The sequence below is a fragment of the Bufo bufo genome, chromosome 1 (assembly GCF_905171765.1).
Source record: "Bufo bufo chromosome 1, aBufBuf1.1, whole genome shotgun sequence".
Taxonomy (NCBI): domain Eukaryota; kingdom Metazoa; phylum Chordata; class Amphibia; order Anura; family Bufonidae; genus Bufo; species Bufo bufo.
Window position 1 is genome coordinate 791223585 of NC_053389.1, and position 22816 is coordinate 791246400.

General features: G+C 45.6%; 1 protein-coding gene across 1 annotated transcript; it reads left to right on the top strand.

Annotated features, from left to right (window-relative positions):
• The first annotated feature begins 6536 nt into the window (after positions 1 to 6536).
• Positions 6537 to 8170, top strand: DAND5 (DAN domain BMP antagonist family member 5). Its single transcript, XM_040414993.1, has 2 exons — positions 6537 to 6680; positions 7889 to 8170. The coding sequence occupies exons 1-2, from the start codon at positions 6537 to 6539 to the stop codon at positions 8168 to 8170; spliced, it is 426 nt and encodes a 141-aa protein (XP_040270927.1).
• Positions 8171 to 22816: the final 14646 nt, after the last annotated feature.

A 22816-nucleotide genomic window follows, 5' to 3' on the forward strand; every position in this document is an offset into this window, starting at 1 on the left:
TGAATTTTTCAAGTTGACATTGAGACCCCCCCGATTTACAGTCTAAATGCGCCCTAAAAAGCTTAAATAAACCCCTTTGGCACCTCTCTGATTTCCTACTGTGTAAATCCGACAACCTTTTAAGCAAAATTCCTGTAACAGAAAGCTCTTTCATCGTGGCGGTCCTACCTCTGTGTCCTCTGCTCATGTGCACACTGTAACGACACTGCCTCTGTACTAGCTCTGCCCTCTCTCCAGCTGTATGGACGGTCTCTAGGTGCCATGTGTCGGTGGGCACTGCGTGACAATGTGCCAGCTCCAATGTGAATAACTGAGGACGCTGTGTGCAGTAAATAGCGGGGTGAATTAATCAGCATAAATTATTGCAGAATTAAGCGACTCGTTCGTCTGTCTCATTGATATTGTAATGTGGAGCGAGAGCGCTGCCATCGCCGCAGTAACGGGGGACGCCGGGTAGTAATGGAAGTGGCTAATTTGTAACGAGGGCAGATCATTAGCTCCACATAATGAGTCGCTGAACATTGTAACCAGTTTATGAGATTAGCGTGAGCGCTGCTCTGGAGAACTCTATTGTCCTCGCCTGGTAGTGACAGGAGGCTGCGCTCTATTCAAGGGCAGAAGAAGCCGCGCTCTCATTTCATATCGAGCAGGAGGCTATTTCGCTGAGCCTATTTTCTTAGGCTACTTTCACACTCTCGTTTGGTGCGGATCCATCATGGATCTGCACAGACGGATCCACACCAATAATACAACCGCATGCATCCGTTCAGAACGGATCCGTTTGTATTATCTGTAACATAGCCAAGACGGATCCATCATGAACTCCATTGAAGGTCAATGGGAGACGGATCCGTTTGCCTCTGCATCATCAGGCGGACACTAAAACGCTGCAAGCTGCACTTTGGTGTCCGCCTCCAGAGCGGAAGGGAGGCAAACTGACGCGATCTGCGTTTTAGTGACAGTCTAAAAAACGCAACGGAGGCAAAAAGCAGCCAAATCCTTTTCCATTCAGAATGCATTAGGGCAAAACTGATCCGTTTTGGACCGATTGTGAGAGCCCTGAAACGGATCTCGCAAGCAGACCCAGAAACGCCAGTGTGAAAGTAGCTTAAAACGCAGAACGCATCAGTTTGCCTCTATTCTGCTCTGGAGGCGGACACCAAAGTGCAGCTTGCAGCGTTTTGGTGACCGTCTGACTATGCGGAGCCTAACGGATCCGTCCTGACTTACAATGTAAGGCCTCATGCACACGACCGTTTTTTTTAAGGTCCGCAAAAACGGGGTCCGGGATCCGTGACCGTTTTTTCGTCCGTGGGTCTTCCTTGATTTTTGGAGGATCCACGGACATGAAAAGTGAAAAAAAACTAAGTCAAGTTTGCATTGAAAATGATAGGAAAAACGGACACGGATCACGGACGCGGATGACAATCTTGTGTGCATCCGTGATTTTTCACAGACCCATTGACTTGAATGGGTCCGTGAACCGTTGACCGTGAATAGGACAGGTCATATTTTTTTCACGGCCAGGAAACACGGGTCACGGATGCGGCAGCCAAACAGTGCATTTTCCAATTTTTCCACGGACCCATTGAAAGTCAATGGAGCCGCGAAAAAAAACGGAACCACGGACGCGGATGCATGAGGCCGAAGTCAATGGGGACGGATCAGTTTTTCACTGACACAATATGGTGCAATTGAAAACTGATCCGTCCCCCATTGACTTTCAGTGTAACTCAGGACGGATCCGTTTTGACTTAGACTTTTTTTAAATGAACAATGCAAACGGATCCGTTACCGGATCTAAGCGTTTGCATTGTCGGTACGGATCCTTCTGTGCAGATACCAGACGGATCCGCACCAAACGCGAGTGTGAAAGTAGCCTAAATTATACTCCTTTAATCCGATTATAAAAGGGACCTGACAAGTGTTGGATTATCAGATGCCAGATTAAAGGAATCTCTCTTGGGAATGTGTTTTTTATATTCTTCCAGTGACTAAGGTAGGACCTAGAGACAACATGTCATATCCCCTTATAGCACACAGATGCTTGGATTTTTTTCCATTGATGATCACTTAAATGGGTTGTCCCGTGGGATAATATTTTCTTGGATAAGGGGCAGGAAGGCCGATCCAACGCTCACCAGGTCCCCGTTCGACGCACTGTGTGTCCAACCGACATCAGGAACCGGAGACCTGGTAAGCGCTGGATCGCCTTCCCCCCCCCCCCCCCCCCAAACACCATTCTGACTATTTATAGAACAGATTTTTATCATGGACAAACCCTTTCAAATGTACAAATCCTTGGATTTCATAATTTCTCTATAGAAGTTAGGGCTCTGTTGTGATGGGGCAGTCTAGCTGCATACCTATAGCAGAACCATTCCAACCCCCTACTATATCTGTCGGTGGGGCTCCCCCTAGTGGTGGCTGCAGACAAGAAATAAGGGAGAGGGAGTTCTGTGCTCTAAGGTTTTGCCCACATCTGTGTTTGGTAAATCCGCTAGTTTGTTTCTGCAGAGGAGCAGACTACTGGAGTTACTGTATCCGGGCATAGCCGGACACCACAGGGTACCGCCAGATCCACATTCACTGTAATGGGAGCTAGCGGATACGACATAAATGTCTGCAGAAAGCTTGCTTTTATGCCTGATCCCATTATACTGAATGGCGATCTGGCTATGGGCTCATGGACACGGACATATTTTCTTTCAGTGTCCAATTTTCTTTTCATAAAATAAATATATATTAGCGTAGGAAGCCCTCCATTCACCTAAATGTGGCCCTGAAAAGGGTAGCAACACTGGGGAAATAAGGAGAGGGTCTGTGAAAAACTATTAAGGGCTTGTTCACACGAACGTGTGAAGCCCGTGCTGTGGACCGCAAATTGCCCTGTCCGTGGGGCAGCCACATGGGGATCGTGGACCAATTCACTTGAATGGGTCCACGATCTTTCCATTCCGCAAAAAGATAGAGCATGTTCTATATTTTTGCGGTGCGGAGGCACGGAACTCCAGGAAGCACTCCGTAGTGTTCCGTTCCGCATCTCCGGATTTCTGGACCCATTGAAATGAATTTATTTTGTGTGAACGAGCCCTAACTTGGGGAATTTTCTCGACTGGATACAATTGAAACAAACCCTCAGCTGTGAGAAAAGCTATTCCACAACAAATTAAAGGGGTTGTCCCCATTAAGACAACTTGTCCTTTGTTCACAGGATAGGGGATAAGTAACTGATCAGTGCGGGTCCGACCACTGAGGCCCTCGTCAAATATGAGAATGGGGGCTGCCCCCCCCCCCCCCCCCCATTCGAATGGAGTCCCCTCAGCTCCACTCACCTCTAAGACTGCTGGAGATAATGCAGTACAAGCGCTCAGCTGTGTCCGGCAGCCCTAGAGATCTGAATAGATCGGCAGCACACATGTATGACCGCCACTCCATTTAAACAGGGGCAGCCCAGGCCCCCATCCTTGTGATCGGAAAGGGCCCTACCACAAGAGGACACAGTTTTAAATTAGAGGGGCAAAGGTTTAAAAGTAATATAAGGAAGTATTACTTTACTGAGAGAGTAGTGGATGCATGGAATAGCCTTCCTGCAGAAGTGGTAGCTGCAAATACATTGAAGGGGTTTAAGCATGCATGGGATAGGCATAAGGCCATCCTTCATATAAGATAGGGCCGGGGGCAATCCATAGTATTCAGTATATTGGGCAGACTAGATGGGCCAAATGGTTCTTATCTGCCGACACATTCTATGTTTCTATGTCAGACCATTGTACATCACTTATACCCTATCCTCTGGATACTTACGTGCCACAGAATTTTTAGGTTATAAATTTTGCGGTATTCATTTTTCGGTGGAAATAATTTATTATGTGGGTCAGAATTTTGGGGGGGGTCCATAACACTTTTTGATTGCTTTCAGTTTTTTTGGGTGGCAAATGAGCAACAAAACAAAATTACATAATTGTGTAGTGCGGGTCGTTACGGACGTGGCAATACAAAGTATGTGGACATTTTATTTTTGCATTTTTTTTTTCAGCTTTTGAAATATTTTTGTTTAATAAAAATTACCATTTATTAGTACCACATGGGGACTTTAACAAACTATCTTCTGATCGCTTGTGTAATACACCGTAATACTTATGTAGTACAATGTATTATACCGCCAGTACTATACTGTCAGGCTGCGTCCGACAGGTGCAACCTGATAGGCATACACTGCAGGTAGTATGTGAAGTCATCTGCTCCCTGGGATCTCTTTCACGGGGTGCCGATGCCTGAGAGAGGGAGCCCCCTCCTTCTAAACTAAGGGGTTAACCAGAACGCCTGCTGGTCCAGACTGTTAGAGCAGGAGCCCAGCTGTCGTGAGCGACCTGCATGGGAGACTTGCACTGTAAAAAGGAGGCAGCCTAGTTGGTGACTGCTATAAAAAGGAATATTGGCGGTCACTAACTAGTTAATGGGGCAAACACTTCTAAGCCTCTAGAACAGGCATCCTCAAACTGCGGCCCTCCAGCTGTTGCAAAACTACAACTCCCAGCATGCCTGAACAGCTTACAGCAGGGCATGGTGGGAGTTGTAGTTCTACAACAGCTGGAGGGCCGCAGTTTGAGGATGCCTGCTCTAGAAAGTAAAGTTTTGCCTTCAGAGACTGAAAAATCCTCTGATATTCTGCCCTCACAGCTGAAGATTTGTTACAATAAGGGCTTGTTCACATGACCAGATGTATTTTGTGGTCCGCAAAAAACACGGGTGACATCGGTGTTTTGTGGAACGGAACAGCTGGCCCTTAACAGAACAGTACTATCCTTCTCCGTAATGCGGACAATAATAGGACTTCTATTTTTTTTGCGGAACAGAAATGTGGACATATACGGAAACGAAATGCACACAGAGTACCTTTTTTTTTTTTTTTTTTTTCTTTTTTTTCTTGCGGACCCAGTGAAATGAATGGTTCCGTATACGGTCCGCAAACAAACCGGGACGGACACGAAAAGAAAATAAGTTTGTGTGCATGAGCCCCAAGTCTATGGTTTTGACGTTGCGTTTATGGAGTATTACAATCTCTCTCCAGTCATGAACTCTTGACTACGACAATGCCATGTAACGAGACTGTCTGCTATGTGAGTGGCGCTGGGTCAGTACACGCTTTCCAGCTTCAGGACCACCGATCTCCTGATCAGTGGTGGTCCGAACACCAGGATTTACCAACTATCCTCCCATTCGGTCACGGCAAGGGAGGAAAAAGAACCTTAAAAATATTTTGTAGGGTGTTTTTATGATTTCCTATTGGTTAACATATGACATCTGGCAGTGTGTAATCTGCAGTTTATTTTAAAAAAGTGTGAAGCCATCCTAAGGCCACATGCACATGGACGTTATTTGGGTATAAATCCGAAACGCATTTTTGGCGTCTCTGATACAAACCCATTCACTTCAATGCTTACGGCCACTATCCGTGGTTTTTGGACCGCAAAACACTGTACGGCCGTGTGCATGAGGCCTAACTCTGATCTGTATTTCTACTGCCTGTGCATTTGGGCTAAGGCATTGGTCTCCGAGTTGTCTCCCTCTGCTGGAGGACTTGCAGTATTGCCCGATAGTTTGCCGCCGTCATTTTTTGCTGCAGAATGATAAAGGCATCCATTAGTACATCTGCAGGTCAGGTTTAGGAAGCCCATTTAAAGGGAATTTAGCACCCCGATCCAAAGCTGGGAGCAGCTACAAAGAGGACCTGCAAATTTATGTATTACATGGACAGTTGATTTAATTGGGCACTGTGTAATGTTCAAGTATACCTGTGGGGGTGCTGCAGGGAAACTGAACACTGTAATTTTTTCATATATCTCCCCGATGTCCTCTTTATCATGTTATAGATAATCTAGTCTGTCTTTTACATTGTGATTGTGGACCCCTGACCATGGTGAATGGTTGACACCTGCGGTGTCGACATCTCCTGTACATAGAGTTGAGCTGTCTGGTGGCAATGCCTTGTGTACAGACGCCCCATCACCTGTCTTCTATGAAACTCAAACAGGTCTGAATGGCCGAAACTAGACAGCAGATCCCAGTTCTTGGCAAGACACAAGTTCATTTTTTTGTTTTCTTTTTGTTGGGACAGGTGTGTTGAGTGTGGAGGATTTCTCTCTTCTACGGGTATATAAGGCACTACAGTCCCTACGGTGTTTGAAAAAGTAAATCCTATGACTCTAGGGTCTCTTGAAGGCCCTTCAAGATTGACGAAAGGGGGACAGATCCCCAGACTATACAGCCTTAGACCTTCCTTACTACTGAAGAAAATGCTACTGCTCTTAATTATTCTGGCTGCCTCCTCAGTGAGCTCTGCTCCTTTCCTTGAGGAAGTAGAAGGTTCTGCCTTCGGAAGTCTGGGCACAAACCATAGAAGACCACAGGTGACTTCTGTATTCGGAGTTCAAAGGGTTCCACATTTGTCCTTCCTCAACAACCCTTTTAGCGGAAGAGGCAAAACGGATTCCCTCAAGCCCGTCTTCCAAGGAATGCCCAGAGTTCACCACATGGAACAAGGAGCTGCCCAAAGGAAAATGATTTGGGAGAATGCCATCCGGAAGGAGACAACAAAGTCTCGCCCAGACCAGGTGCTACCGCTTGGACCAGATGCCTTAAAAAGATCAAGATGCAACGCTCTGCCATTTATACAGGTAAGCAAGCTGTTCAAGTCGATCCCCATGATGACAGAACCCTACTACAAATTTGTCTGTTTTTGTTTTCTATGCTACACCCAACCCTAGGTGGTAATGTCACCCTGCAAGTTTTGTGTTGAGTATTTCTCAACATTAACCCTCTGCCACCATCATAAAAAGTTATAATATGGCTCTAGGAAGGTGCATGGAACGGTCTTCACCATGGAACCTGCTGTCGGTCATGGAGAAAAGTCAGGGGTTTTAAATCAGAAGCAAGAAAGCCCTTAGGGTGGGAGGTTGGGGGGGCACATGACTCAATATAGTCCTGAATGGTGGGCAGCAAATATACTATGGGGGGGAATTTATTAGAATATTTGAAGTCTGTTTTGCTTGAGTCTGTGTTGCAATACTTTGTGCCACATTTATCAGATGGTGCATGTTTGATAAATTTGGCTTGTCCTTAAACCTAACACTTCTGTCTAGAGAAGCTCCTCCAGTTTTCCTACTCCACCCTCCTCCTGGAGTGAGATTGAGACTAGAGATGAGCGAACTTCTGTTTTAAGTTCGGCGTCTAAAGTTCGGCTTCCAGTTAGCGGAGGATCCCGATATGAATTCCGTTGTGGTCGCGGAATCAATAATGGCCATTATTGATTCCGCTACCATGGACCACAAAGGAATTCGCAATCCATATCGGGATTCTCCGCTAACCGGAAGCCGAACTTTAGACGCCGAACTTAAAACAGAAGTTCGCTCATCTCTAATTGAGACTTTTTTTTTAAAGTCTCAATGATAAAACTGGAGTGAAACAAATTAACATGGCTAACCATACCCACTTTTCCAACCACATTACAAAACTGGAGTGAGTGGTGTACACATGAAAAAAGTCAAAAAAAATTTGCGTGAGTGTAAAAAGTCGCAAATTTTTGTGCAATCGCATAAATTTTGCGCAAGTACAAAAAAGTGGCAAAAGCCCTATTTTGCGACTTTTTGATACCAGAATTCTGGAGTGAAGGTATGATAAATCGGAGCCTATGAAGGAGGTGAAACGTGATTGACCCAGCTGATGCTAGAGATCAAATTACAACACCGATATAGGAGGAAAATCTGCTCGTCTTGTGCAGGTCTGACTTGGAGTTTCAAAAGACAAGCAAATTTTCCTCCTTTTATTGTAAAAAGTTTCACATGCAAGCCGCCCCTTTAATATTTTGTGCCTCTTTGTTCTCCAGAACGTCTACAGGAAGAACTGCGTTCCACTGCGGATTGACAATAAGTTTTGCTTTGGTCAGTGCCATTCCTTTTACGTTCCCGGTTGGCCTTCCGGATGGTCTCAGCCTTGTCTGTCGTGCGCCCCGATCCGTTCCCGTCGGGTGTCTGTCCCCCTGCGCTGTCGCGGAGGGCAGGTGTGGTGGGAAGAGGTGGTTCTCGTAGAAGAATGTGACTGTGAGACCCGCTATGATCAGCAGATCAGTCGGGGTGGCAGTGGCGAGGGATTTCTGCCAGTGTCCTAAAAGCCACAGACTGAATGAATGAAAGACTCTGTCCGACACAGGGCCTCTAGAATGGCCTCTGACCTTCCATTGTCCTTTTGCCACAGGAAAAGTGGGACCCCCCTGATGACCCCTGAACCATGTGTATAACAGTCTGATGATTGTTTTTAACTTATGTTTTTTTATAGATTTATTTTTATTTTTTTGACGCCACTCCTTATGGAGAGGAATGCAAAACTAACGATGGGATGTCTTACATTCTGTATCTGGGTTTTAATCTATTGTGTTTTTATATATATATTTTTTTTTTTACTTTTTGTACATTCCTTAAATATTTTTTCCGTTACTTGGACTTCTATGCTTTAAAAGCGTTTATCAGTTTTGTGCTTAAAGGGGGTGTCCATATTTTATTTAATTGCCTGTGGAGAAATCCCCACACACCCGCACCCTGCCGTTCCGTTCACCTCACTTCCGGTCCCAGTCTCTTAACCTCTGGATAGACATGGTCATGTGTTCCACTGCAGCCAATAACTGGCCTCAGCAGTGACACTTGACCTAACCGTGGGATGCCAGCTGGGGACATGTTGCCGTTGAGGCCAGTCATTGGCTGCGGTGGTGCACATGACTGTCCATCCTGAAGCTTTTTGGGCTGGAAGATTGATGAAGGAAGCTGAAACAGAGCAGTGGGGCGCAGGCGAGGTAGGGATTTCTCTACAGGTACTGTTGGATTAAAAAAATGAATACCCCCTTTAATTTTTGTATGATGAGAAATTCTGCAAATTTCTGTTTTTTAGTTTCAGCTACTTCGTTTTTTTTTTTTACATCTGTTTGCTGTCAGTGAATAACAGCATGTTTAAGTCTGTCCTGACCTAGCGCTCCTCACACAGCTGGCAGGCTTGTTGCAATGGATCAGTGTAGGGAAGCGCTGTCATCACGCAGTGCCATAAAGCCTCAGCAGTATGAGCAGAAGATCATCAGGACCTGAATGTAAACATTCACTGACAGCAAGCAGGTCTTGGAATTGAACTGCATAGTATGTTTGTTTTTAAAAGTTGCAGAATGTTTTCATTTTTATTAAACTAGCCCCCAGCCCCCTTGTGCCATGAACGGGTATTGCACTTTGCACAGGGCGCTGGGACGCGTATGAAGATTATTTAGGATGACTGTTTAATTTATCTACAGACGGGTCGTATTCCATTTTTGGCTGGTTCCAAGTTTGCAAATTCACCCCCCCCCCCCCCCCCCTGTGCCGTCTTTGGAATGAGTCGCTGTTTGCCCATTAGGAATCAGTAGTGCAGACCAGCAGCAGAAGTTTTGCCCATAGCATTGCACTCTGCACTACTTCTACTTAAATAGGGCCTATTGTAACCATATGTTGGCACAGGATTTGGTAGGGGTGGTGGCCACATGTTGGGTTTATTTCTAGACAAGGGATCAGCAACCTCCGGCACTCCAGCTGTTCTGAGACTACTCCCTACTTTCACGTCTATGGGAGTTATAACAACAGCTGGGAGTTGTAGTTTCACAGCAGCTGAAGGTTGCTGATCCCTGTTCTAGAGGTATTCTGTAAACTCCCTGATGGAGCGCCCCCTGGTGGACAGTATATCATTAAAATGTTTATCTAGTCTGCTAGTAGAGGAAGCGAGCACAGCGCCAGCATAGCCCCTGACTGCCATCTGCGGCTATGCCATAGGACTGGTATTTCATGTGCCAGCCCTTCTCTCCCAATGCCTGATTCAGGGTTATACCCTGTGCCATGGTGCCTGTTCACAGCCCCTTCTTTTTTAGCTGTAATAGCATCAGTCTCCTTTGCAGTGTACACGGTGGTAAACGCCTGTCTGTAGTGTTCTTAGGGAGGAGGGGTTTTCCTTCGCACACCCCACTTCCTGTACGTCACCTGGACAGCCTGTTGTACAGGAAATGCTGCACCTTTCATTGCCCTGAATGTGTGTCTTGTGTATTTGACTGAGCGGAGGAAGGGTGCTATCGTCTTCCCTGTCATTTTTGTAATCTGTAACTGAATGACCAAATGTGGGTCCTACCACCTGAAGGAATAAACTGATTTTTATTAAGATTTCAGGCTTTCCTTTAATTCTTATAATCCAGACATTTCTGATAATGCACTACAGATCCTAAAATCTCAAATGACCAGTCATATTAATAAAAAAAATAAATAAATTTATATATATATATATTTATTTTGTTGGTCTGCTCGTAAAAGTTTTGTTCAGCATAACTGATAATCTGGCATCTATCCAGAATGTACAGATATGGCTGCAGTTCCACTACTGACCACCAGATGACAGTGGTTCTCCAGTTTTATATGGATAAAGTGACTGCATTGCAACTAGTGACAGTAAAGGGGTCGCATTGTGAGCCACGACACCACAGTGGTAAGAAATCTATTGGGTTTGGATTTCTTGCGACAGCCTGGTCACGGCAACTTGCAGGTCACAACGAGAGGTCATTCCCTTTCATTAGTTGCCATTCAGGCAGCGCTCCGTTGTGACCAACATTGCTGCGTAGTCCCACCGTATAGATATAGAAGACCGATCGGAGATGAAACGTCTAGTGCACATATGGAAGCCTTATTACTAAGACGGAGACATGACGGCTAGAAGCCTGAGGCTGCACTACTGAGGGATGCCCTGTGTAGATCAACAAACATGTATAAAGTTATCATTCAAAACCGGCTGAGATGTAGAGTGAAGGTAGTTTTGTTAATGTGTCAACCCAGGTATGGCAGTACCGCAGCCCGCAGAAGGGGCATATTGGCACAATCTCTCAGTAGTGCAGCCTCTGCTTTCGGCCTGTAACAGAATTTCATGCATAAAAGATTTAAAATGGAATTGCAGTTGGTCCAACTTTTAAATAGACTGTGTTGCAATGCTTCATGTCTAAGATCTCTGCTTGCTGTTTGTGAATGATGATGATCTGGTTTCCATCCCCAAAGGGGCTTCCCATTTTTAGCCATTCATGGCTGAGATGTGAATACCAGTGGCCAGGAGTGCCCGGGGCAGTGCCATGCCATGTTATTCCCATAGAAATGCATAGAAGCTACAAAAACCGAGCAGCGCAGCCCACCAGAGCGATTCCATAACCCTGGCCACCACATCGGACAGGTATTCCGATCACAGCCACAAATGCCCCTTTTAGGATTAAAAAAAAAAAAATTAAATAAAAATGGAGGTCATTTATCAAACTGGCATAAAGTAGAACTGGCTTAGTTACCCATGGCAACCAATCAGATTCAACCTTTTCATTTTCCAAAGTAGCTGTCAAAAATGAAAGATGGAATCGGATTGGATAAATGACCCCCAGTGTCCTGATCACATCCTAATGAATCCCAAATGATCCTCCAGCTGGATCACGCTCTGACCTAATGGGAACCAACCGAAATGGGGGCCCACGAGGTGCAATGACTAATCAGAAGGCGGTATTGAATGGTGAGTGGTTTATAGCCCATATGCAATGTGTGTATGTAGTGCAGTTGAACTATCATGGCTGCCAGACCCCCCCCCCCCCCCCCCCCCCTCGATTGATCAGAGTTTTATAACGTACATTATGTGGAACCATTGGAGAGAGGTGGAGTGCCGGTCTTGTGCTCATATGTTGGCTATTTGGGACAAGCCTTGTGAATGTGATTTTCATCAGCCTAGTGTTTGTGTGTGTGTGTGTGTGTGTGTGTGTGTGTTGTTTTTTTTTCCAATTGCAGAGCTGCCATTGTCCACATGGTGGTGCTGCAGCTCTGCACTCTTTTCCATGTCTATGTGCAGTAATGCAGGTTTTCCCAGCCTGATGGACTCCAGTTATCATGTCCTGACCCCCCTGGGTCTGAATTCTAGGCATAGTTTCTACACATGTAGATGGCTTACTGGGCACATTCTGACCTAATATGATTAGTAAGTGTGAAATACTTTGTTCTTTACATAGTTGAATGTGCTGACAACAAAATCACGCAAAAAAAAAAAAAAAAAATCAGATTTTTCAACCCATGGAGGTCTGGATTTGGAGTCACACTCAAAATTAAAGTGGAAAAACACACTACAGGCTGATCCAACTTTGATGTAATGTCCTTAAAACAAGTCAAAATGAGGCTCAGTAGTGTGTGTGGCCTCCACGTGCCTGTATGACCTCCCTACAACGCCTGTGCATGCTCCTGATGAGGTGGCGGACGGTCTCCTGAGGGATCTCCTCCCAGACCTGGACTAAAGCATCTGCCAACTCCTGGACAGTCTGTGGTGCAATGTGACGTTGGTGGATAGAGCGAGACATGATGTCCCAGATGTGCTCAATTGGATTCAGGTCTGGGGAACGGGCGGGCCAGTCCATAGCATCACTGCCTTCGTCTTGCAGGAACTGCTGACACACTCCAGCCACATGAGGTCTAGCATTGTCTTGCATTAGGAGGAACCCAGGGCCAACCGCACCAGCATATGGTCTCACAAGGGGTCTGAGGATCTCATCTCGGTACCTAATGGCAGTCAGGCTACCTCTGGCGAGCACATGGAGGGCTGTGCGGCCCTCCAAAGAAATGCCACCCCACACCATTACTGACCCAATGCCAAACCGGTCATGCTGGAGGATGTTGCAGGCAGCAGAACGTTCTCCATGGCGTCTCAAGACTGTCACGTCTGTCACGTGCTCAGTGTGAACCTGCTTTCATCTGTGAAGAGCACAGGGCGCCAGTGGCGAATTTGCCAATCTTGGTGTTATCTGGCAAATGCCAAACGTCCTGCACAGTGTTGGGCTGTAAGCACAACCCCCACCTGTGGACGTCGGGCCCTCATATCACCCTCATGGAGTCAGTTTCTGACCGTTTGAGCAGACACATGCACATTTCTGGCCTGCTGGAGGTCATTTTGCAGGGCTCTGGCCTGTCTCCTGGTAGCGCCTCCATGCTCTGGACACTACGCTGACACACAGCAAACCTTCTTGCCACCGCTCGCATTGATGTGCCATCCTGGATAAGCTGCTCTACCTGAGCTACTTGTGTGGGTTGTAGACTCCATCTCATGCTACCACTAGAGTGAAAGCACCGCCAGCATTCAAAAGGGACCAAAGCATCAGCCAGGAAGCATAGGAATTGAGAAGTGGTCTCTGGTCACCACCTGCAGAACCACTCCTTTATTGGGGGTGTCTTGCTAATTGCCTATAATTTCCACCTGAACAGGAGTCTATCCCATTTGCAAAACAGCATGTGAAATTGATTGTCACTCAGTGTTGCTTCCTAAGTGGACAGTTTGATTTCACAGAAGTGTGATTGACTTGGAGTTACATTGTGTTGTTTAAGTGTTCCCTTTATTTTTTTGAGGTGTGTGTGTGTGTATATGTGTATGTGTGTGTGTGTGTATATGTGTGTGTGTCTCACACATATGCGAGCAGTGACACTATGTGTGGGGTGTAAATGAACAAGCGGGGGGCTATCTAAGAAAGATAATGCAGTAAGGGCTGGGTTAGATAATGGGCAGCAGGCATAAGTGCCCCACGGTCCAGCCATTTTCAGAGTATATATTAAATACTTTAAGGCAAGCTCAGTAAGCCAGCTATGTCTCCCCAGAGCTGCAGCCATAATTCTGCTGACCTTGATTTTTATTTTTTTGTAACCTCTTGGTGTCAGCTGATGTAGATCCACCTGGCTGTCACTATCCTTAAATATACTGCATGTGGATAACACAGAATCCTGACCATTTTACCCATTAGATTTGCCGGTCAGTGGCGACCATGGCATTGAAGTGGTTAGACAGGAGGAGGGGGCAAAGTACAAGAAGAATTAGTTGGGGGCACTCTATCTAGTGATGTATGGATTGCTAATGGATCAGCTAATATAGAAAGAATATAATTTATTCATAAACTGCAATGTTACAATATATAAAAAAATAAGCCTAAAAAAATGTAATGATGGATGCCCAGTTGGTCACCCTAGCGGACAACCACCACATATATTTAGGACATCATCAGAAATGCATACTGTACATAAACCAATCTAGACAGAACAGACATCTATAGTTGATCAACTAGAAAAAAATTAAATAATGAAAAAATAAAAATCCATAAATGTAATTTAAAAAATGCTATAGAGCTCCGTTGCAGTGTCCCATCAAGCAATCTACATTCCAATACCTATCATTTGTGAACTAGTCTCCTGTGGTTGAACAACGCTACAACTCCTGACCATGTGGGACGCCGGCGTACGGACCTGCAAACACACAGAGCAACAAAAAAGTTGCTGTTTGGAGACACCAACAATCATCCACGGGACTGGCAATGTACTGTCATTTGGCTACATAGCCATCATTAATAGTATCTATCACTGCGGTATATCGATTTGTGAATTATTAGACATTGCCATACTTACAAAGAGGATTTTCTACCACTCTTTACCATTTAAAAGGATACCGGTGCCTCTCTTGAATACAACTATAAATGGTCACCAGTATCTAGGCAACTCGGCACAATACTAATATAGACCAATACAACAATTGCGTCATTTGGAGCTTTAAATAGAGGCTGTATCTGCCATTTATATAATACGATCTTATATGCCAGCAGGCCGAATATACTGTACATTGGGACACTGCAACGGAGCTATATAGCATTTTTTAACCATTTTTTTTATTCCATTTTTATGGATTTTTATTTTTTCATTATTTACATTTTTTGAAGTTGATAAGCTATAGATGTCTATTCTATCTACATGGGGGTTTATGTATAGTATAAATTTCTGATGTCCTAAATGTATGTGGTGGTTGTCTGCTAGGGTGACCAACTGGGCATCCACATATTACATTTTTTTATTTTTTTATATATTGTCAGGGCCGTCTTTTTAATATTGATTGGACCCTGGGCAAAATTTATTTGGGCCCCCTGGATCCCGCCTTCCCACACCCTAGCATGCAATCACGCCCTCCACCACAACACACACAAAAAAAAATCCTCACACCTCGTAGAGTACAGTGAATGACTGTAAATACTTCCAGTTCTGAAGACTCCAGCGGCTCAGGGTCAGTGCTCTGGGCAGCTGGGCTCAGGCTGGAAGTGGGCACCGCTCTGCAGGAAGGAGACCAGGGCTCGGCTCACCCTAGTGTTACAGTGCACCCCACAGTATGCAGTATAGCACCCTATAGTATACAGCAACCCACAGTATGCAAGCAGTATAGCACCCTATAGTATAGAGCACCCCACAGTATGCAGTATAGCACCCTATAGTATACAGCACCCCACAGTATGCAAGCAGTATAGCACCCTATAGTATACAGCACCCCACAGTATGCAAGCAGTATAGCACCCTATAGTATACAGCACCCCACAGTATGCAAGCAGTATAGCACCCTATAGTATACAGCACCCCACAGTATGCAAGCAGTATAGCACCCTATAGTATAGAGCACCCCACAGTATAGCACCCTATAGTATACAGCACCCCACAGTATAGCACCCTATAGTATACAGCACCCCACAGTATGCAAGCAGTATAGCACCCTATAGTATACAGCACCCCACAGTATGCAAGCAGTATAGCACCCTATAGTATACAACACCCCACAGTATGCAGTATAGCACCCTATAGTATACAGCAACCCACAGTATGCAGTATAGCACCCTATAGTGTACAACACCCCACACTATATAGTATACAGCACCCCACAGTATATAATAGAGCAGTATAGCAACCCACAGTATACAGCATCAAACAGTATACAGTATAGCACACCGCAGTATACAGCACCCCATACTATACAGTAGAGCAGTATAGCACCCCACAATATACAGCACCTCACAGTATACAGCACCCCAAACTATACAGTATACAGCACCTAGCAATATACAGCCCACCCACAGTATACAGCCCAGCACGATAGCACCCCACAATATACAGTAGAGCAGTATAGCACCCCACAGTATACAGCACCCCATACTATACAGTAGAGCAGTATAGCACCCCACAATATACAGCACCCCAAACTATACAGTATACAGCACCTAGCAATATACAGCCCACCCACAGTATACAGCCCAGCACTATAGCACCCCACAATATACAGTAGAGCAGTATAGCACCCCACAGTATACAGCACCCCACAGTATACAGTAGAGCAGTATAGCACACCACAATATACAGCACCCCACAGTATACAATAGAGCAGTATAGCACCCCACAGTATACAATAGAGCAGTATAGCACCCCACAGTATACAGTAGAGCAGTATAGCACCCCACAGTATACAGCCCCCCACAGTATACAATAGCATACAGTATATTAGTATAACAGCCCCTGTCACCTTTTCCTGATGTAATCTTCACAAAAAAAGCTCCACAGTTAAGGCAAACTTCTCCTGCAGCAACACTCCTGGTAGACTGGGCCTTTGATGACCTCATAGCCATGTGACCAGTAATATTGCTAGGTTACTGGTCACATGGTGATGTCATCTAAGGTCCTTTCTTCTAAGAGAATCACAGTTCACTGCCTGGAGTGCTGGCAGGCATGGCATGGCAGCACCCTCTTGTGTAGCTGACAGCCTGACACCCACGGCAGTGGCCAGCAGGGCTCAAGAGGGAGCTTCCTTGGGCCCCCCAGGAGCAACTGGGCCCGGGGCAGCTGCCTCTTTTGCCCCTTGTTAAAGACGGCCATGTATATTGTAACATTGTCCTTTTATTGACAGTGGGTGTGTTGTGGGGTGTGCACCGAACTATTATTTCTCAGGTTGGTTGAGCCACTGTTTTTCTACTATCACTTTATTATATTCTAGGAGGAGGGGGCAGCCTCTGTAATCATGTCAGTGTCTGTGCAGCATGGTCATGGGGTGGTCATGGCATTGGTGCCTAACAAAGGCTTCCAGGTCTGCCGTGTGTGAGCCCATTAGGTGTTAGTGTTAAACAAAGAGGCAAATACAGAGAGGTCCTCAGTATTTGATTGGTGGGGGTCCGACACCCGGGACCTCCACCGATATAGCTGTTTAAGAAGGCACCAGTGCTCGCAGTAGCTCCGTGGTCTTCTCTCGGCTTACCAAGCACAGTGCTGTACATTGTATAGCGTCTGTGCTTGGTATTGGAGCCCAGCCATATAATCTATGAACGTGACGTCACTGGCCTAGGCAAAGTTGCGAGTAGGCCATGGCGCCACTGCGAATGCTGGTGCCTTCTCAAAGGGCTGATCAGCGGGGGTCCCTGTTGCATTACTAAGCTCCGCCCCATCACACCGCTAAGCTCTCCTGTCAGCTTGATAGGCTCCGCCCCATCAGCCTGCTAAGCCCCGCTCTCAGCTTAGCAGTGAAGCTGGAAAAGGGCCCCTTTTTGCAGCTAAAACGGCTGCACAGACAATATGTCCACCCCTTTTTTAGTTTTTTTTTCAGCCAACCACTTGTGTCCAGCAGGGGGCCCCCTGAACTCGTACAGTGATCCCTCAAGATACAATGGCCTAAGGATACAATAATTTCAACATACAATGGTCTTTTCTGACCCATCGTAAGTTGAAACCAGACTCAACATACAATGCTTCAGACTCTGATCCAGCCAAGCAAGGCTACTTCTCTGGTAAAATAGCTGGATTAGTTGCTAGTTAGCAGCTACTCCTGACAGTTATATGTAAGGACTTGTTTTATCTGTCTTAGTAATCTTTATTTTCTCTCATCTTGTATGACATTTTGGGGCTTTGGAACCAATTACTCAACATACAATGGTTGTCCTGAAACCAATTAATATTGTATCTTGAGGGACCGTTGTATTTGATTGGTTTGCGTGATGGTAAAGTCTACCACTGCCACCTCTTGATACACAGTCTAATATGTATATTGGAAATTTTTTTATCTTTTCATCAATGGGTTAGGCAGGAGAGGCAGGTGCCTATGGCACAACCACCTCCCATGATGCCCCAACTTCACTCCTTCAGATTAGTCTTCTCTGATTAGTGCAGGAAAAGAAAGAGATGTGAGTGCAGGGTATTGTCATGGGAGAACTGTGGCATGGCACAGTTACCAGCAGTGATGTACACAGGGCACAGGAGTTCAATTAGTGCCCTTCTCATTCCTTGTAGTACAGAATGGCTGCATCTTCCTCTGGCTATTTGCCCCTCACCTTTTTGCTACCATAGCTGTCGGAACATTGCCATGGGCTGTCTCTAGTATGTACACCCTTGCTTGTTAGCACATTTATGGGGGGTCTGGTGACTTGCCCATTAGGGGACACTGTGGTTGGCACAGTAATGGGGGGAACTGTGGCTGACCCTAATCAGTGGGTGCCTTCCTACCACTGATTAAGCATTTCATTTTGCCACAGCTGTTTTCAGCTTTTATTCTCCATTCAAACCAACAGAAATTCTAAGGGTGTATTCACACACAAGAGAGTTCAATGTGAGAAACTCGCAGTGTGAGTTCCCATTTTTACCTCTGCTCTTCTGACAGGATGGCGCAGCATTATAATGATTAAAGGGGTTATCCGAGTTATGGGAAAAAAAATAAAACCTAACAAAATTAATCGGGATATACATATACATTAGTCAAGCTTGATTTTTTGAAAAAAGAACGATCCTTACACCTTTTCCAGGTTCTGTTATTGCTGTGTTTACATGCAGCAGTAACAACAATGACTCATCTCTCCCTCATGAATATTTGTGGGAGGGGTTGATTTCAAAAGAAAAACCTCCACCCCGCCCCCCCCCCCCCCCCAATATAATAAATGGGGATGGAGTGGCAGCACGGTGGGACATCTGTACTAGCGGCAGCTATTAGCCGCAGGGAGGAACTTGGAGGTAGCCGCGGCACAAGTGAGGATCGCGCATGCGCGATCAACTCACAGCCGCACGGACTGTAATGCAGAGAGGTGGGGGCGTGGCCAAGGCTGATGACGTTCCGTTGACATGGCTTAGTCACTCCGACAAGCAGAGAGCTCCATGTCAACGGAACGTCACAGCTGATGACGTGGGCGGTCACATGACTGTTTAGTGTAGCAGAGAAACGGCACAAGATAGGTACAGCAAGTGATTTAGGAAAACTAAGGTATAGGAGAAATAAAGCCATAAAGATAAGGTTAAGTTAACTCGGATAACCCCTTTAACCACCTCCGGACCGCTGTACGCACAGACGCGTCCTGGAGGTGGTTGATTCATTCCGCCTGGACGCATATACGCGTCATCTAGCGAGACGCGAGATTTCCTGTGAACGCGCGCACACAGGCGCGCGCGCTCACAGGAACGGAAGGTAAGAGAGTTGATCTCCAGCCTGCCAGCGGCGATCGTTCGCTGGCAGGCTGGAGATGTGTTTTTTTTAACCCCTAACAGGTATATTAGACGCTGTTTTGATAACAGCGTCTAATATACCTGCTACCTGGTCCTCTGGTGGTCCCCTTTGTTTGGATCGACCACCAGAGGACACAGGTAGCTCAGTAAAGTAGCACCAAGCACCACTACACTACACCCCCCCGTCACTTATTAACCCCTGATCACCCCATATAGACTCCCTGATCTCCCCCCTGTCATTGATTTCCCCCCTGTCATTGATTTCCCCCCTGTCATTGATTTCCCCCCTGTCATTGATTTCCCCCCTGTCATTGATTTCCCCCCTGTCATTGATTTCCCCCCTGTCATTGATTTCCCCCCTGTCATTGATTTCCCCCCTGTCATTGATTTCCCCCCTGTCATTGATTTCCCCCCTGTCATTGATTTCCCCCCTGTCATTGATTTCCCCCCTGTCATTGATTTCCCCCCTGTCATTGATCTCCCCCCTGTCATTGATCTCCCCCCTGTCATTGATCTCCCCCCTGTCATTGATCTCCCCCCTGTCATTGATCTCCCCCCTGTCATTGATCTCCCCCCTGTCATTGATCTCCCCCCTGTCATTGATCTCCCCCCTGTCATTGATCTCCCCCCTGTCATTGATCTCCCCCCTGTCATTGATCTCCCCCCTGTCATTGATCTCCCCCCTGTCATTGATCTCCCCCCTGTCATTGATCTCCCCCCTGTCATTGATCTCCCCCCTGTCATTGATCTCCCCCCTGTCATTGATCTCCCCCCTGTCATTGATCTCCCCCCTGTCATTGATCTCCCCCCTGTCATTGATCTCCCCCCTGTCATTGATCTCCCCCCTGTCATTGATCTCCCCCCTGTCATTGATCTCCCCCCTGTCATTGATCTCCCCCCTGTCATTGATCTCCCCCCTGTCATTGATCTCCCCCCTGTCATTGATCTCCCCCCTGTCATTGATCTCCCCCCTGTCAAGCTCCATTCAGACGTCCGCATGATTTTTACGGATCCACTGATAGATGGATCGGATCCGCAAAACGCATCCGGACGTCTGAATGAAGCCTCTCAGGGGCGTGATCAATGACTGTGGTGATCACCCCATATAGACTCCCTGATCACCCCCCTGTAAAGCTCCATTCAGATGTCCGCATGAATTTTACATATACCCATGCTGGGTGAGAGAAATATCTTGGCAAAAGACAACTTTTCCCATTTTTTTATACAAAGTTGGCATTTGACCAAGATATTTATCTCACCCAGCATGGGTATATGTAAAAAGACACCCCAAAACACATTCCTCAACTTCTCCTGAATACAGAGATACCAGATGTGTGACACTTTTTTGCAGCCTAGGTGGGCAAAGGGGCCCATATTCCAAAGAGCACCTTTTGGATTTCACAGGTCATTTTTTACAGAATTTGATTTCAAACTCCTTACCACACATTTGGGCCCCTAGAATGCCAGAGCAGTATAACTACCCCACAAGTGACCCCATTTTGGAAAGAAGAGACCCAAAGGTATTCGCTGATGGGCATAGTGAGTTCATGGAAGTTTTTATTTTTTGTCACAAGTTAGTGGAATATGAGACTTTGTATGAAAAAAAATAAAATAAAAAAAATCATAATTTTCCACTAACTTGTGACAAAAAATAAAAAATTCTAGGAACTTGCCATGCCCCTCACGGAATACCTTGGGGTGTCTTCTTTCCAAAATGGGGTCACTTGTGGGGTAGTTATACTGCCCTGGCATTCTAGGGGCCCAAATGTGTGGTAAGGAGTTTGAAATCAAATTCTGTAAAAAATGACCTGTGAAATCCGAAAGGTGCTCTTTGGAATATGGGCCCCTTTGCCCACCTAGGCTGCAAAAAAGTGTCACACATCTGGTATCTCCGTACTCAGGAGAAGTTGGGGAATGTGTTTTGGTGTGTCATTTTACATATACCCATGCTGGGTGAGAGAAATATCTTGGCAAAAGACAACTTTTCCCATTTTTTTATACAAAGTTGGCATTTGACCAAGATATTTCTCACCCAGCATGGGTATATATAAAATGACACCCCAAAACACATTCCCCACCTTCTTCTGAGTACGGAGATACCAGATGTGTGACACTTTTTTGCAGCCTAGGTGGGCAAAGGGGCCCATATTCCAAAGAGCACCTTTCGGATTTCACAGGTCATTTTTTACAGAATTTGATTTCAAACTCCTTACCACACATTTGGGCCCCTAGAATGGCAGGGCAGTATAACCACCCCACAAGTGACCCCATTTTGGAAAGAAGAGACCCCAAGGTATTTCGTGATGGGCATAGTGAGTTCATAGAAGTTTTTATTTTTTGTCACAAGTTAGTGGAATATGAGACTTTGTAAGAAAAAAAAAAAATCATCATTTTCCGCTAACTTGTGACAAAAAATAAAAAGTTCTATGAACTCACTATGCCCATCAGCGAATACCTTAGGGTGTGTACTTTCCGAAATGGGGTCATTTGTGGGGTGTTTGTACTGTCTGGGCATTGTAGAACCTCAGGAAACAAGACAGGTGCTCAGAAAGTCAGAGCTGCTTCAAAAAGCGGAAATTCACATTTTTGTACCATAGTTTGTAAACGCTATAACTTTTACCGAAACCATTTTTTTTTTACCCAAACATTTTTTTTTTATCAAAGACATGTAGAACAATAAATTTAGAGCAAAATTTATATATGGATGTCGTTTTTTTTGCAAAATTTTACAACTGAAAGTGAAAAATGTCATTTTTTTGCAAAAAAATCGTTAAATTTCGATTAATAACAAAAAAAGTAAAAATGTCAGCAGCAATGAAATACCACCAAATGAAAGCTCTATTAGTGAGAAGAAAAGGAGGTAAAATTCATTTGGGTGGTAAGTTGCATGACCGAGCAATAAATGGTGAAAGTAGTGTAGGTCAGAAGTGTAAAAAGTGGCCTGGTCTTTCAGGGTGTTTAAGCACTGGGGGCTGAGGTGGTTAATAATGCTGTGTGTCCCTGAGAGACCTGGAATCTACTGAATTATGCCAGTATAAGGGATCATGCACACAAAGGTATTTTCTTTCCATGTCCATTCAGTTATTTTTCCCCTTTCATCCTCCATGACTGCATACAATGAGAGATGACCCGCCTCCATCCAGGTAGGGACAGGAAGAATAAATTTAGACCCTCCTCCGGCTCCTCCTCAGTTTCTTCCTGTCCCTCCAGGTGGAAGACGGGTTATTCCTCATGGCAGTTGCTATGGGTCCACGTCTGTGAAGACAGACAGAGGCGGCTGTTTATTTTACTTATGCCTTGACCACATGAGTGAAGCAGACAGCACCCGTTCCCTATTTGGGTTTCTGAAGTGCTGGGGAGTCTGTAGGTCGGGCGAGGAGGTCCATGTGGTGACCGGACACTCAGTAAGTTCCTCTGGTTTTCTGAGCGCTCCC

Coding starts and splice junctions, on each gene's coding strand:
- DAND5 (XM_040414993.1), top strand. CDS start 6,537: ATGGAACAAGGAGCTGCCCAAAGGAAAATGATTTGGGAGAATGCCATC. Junction 6,681..7,888: donor ACGCTCTGCCATTTATACAG/GTAAGCAAGCTG, acceptor TTTGTTCTCCAG/AACGTCTACAGGAAGAACTG.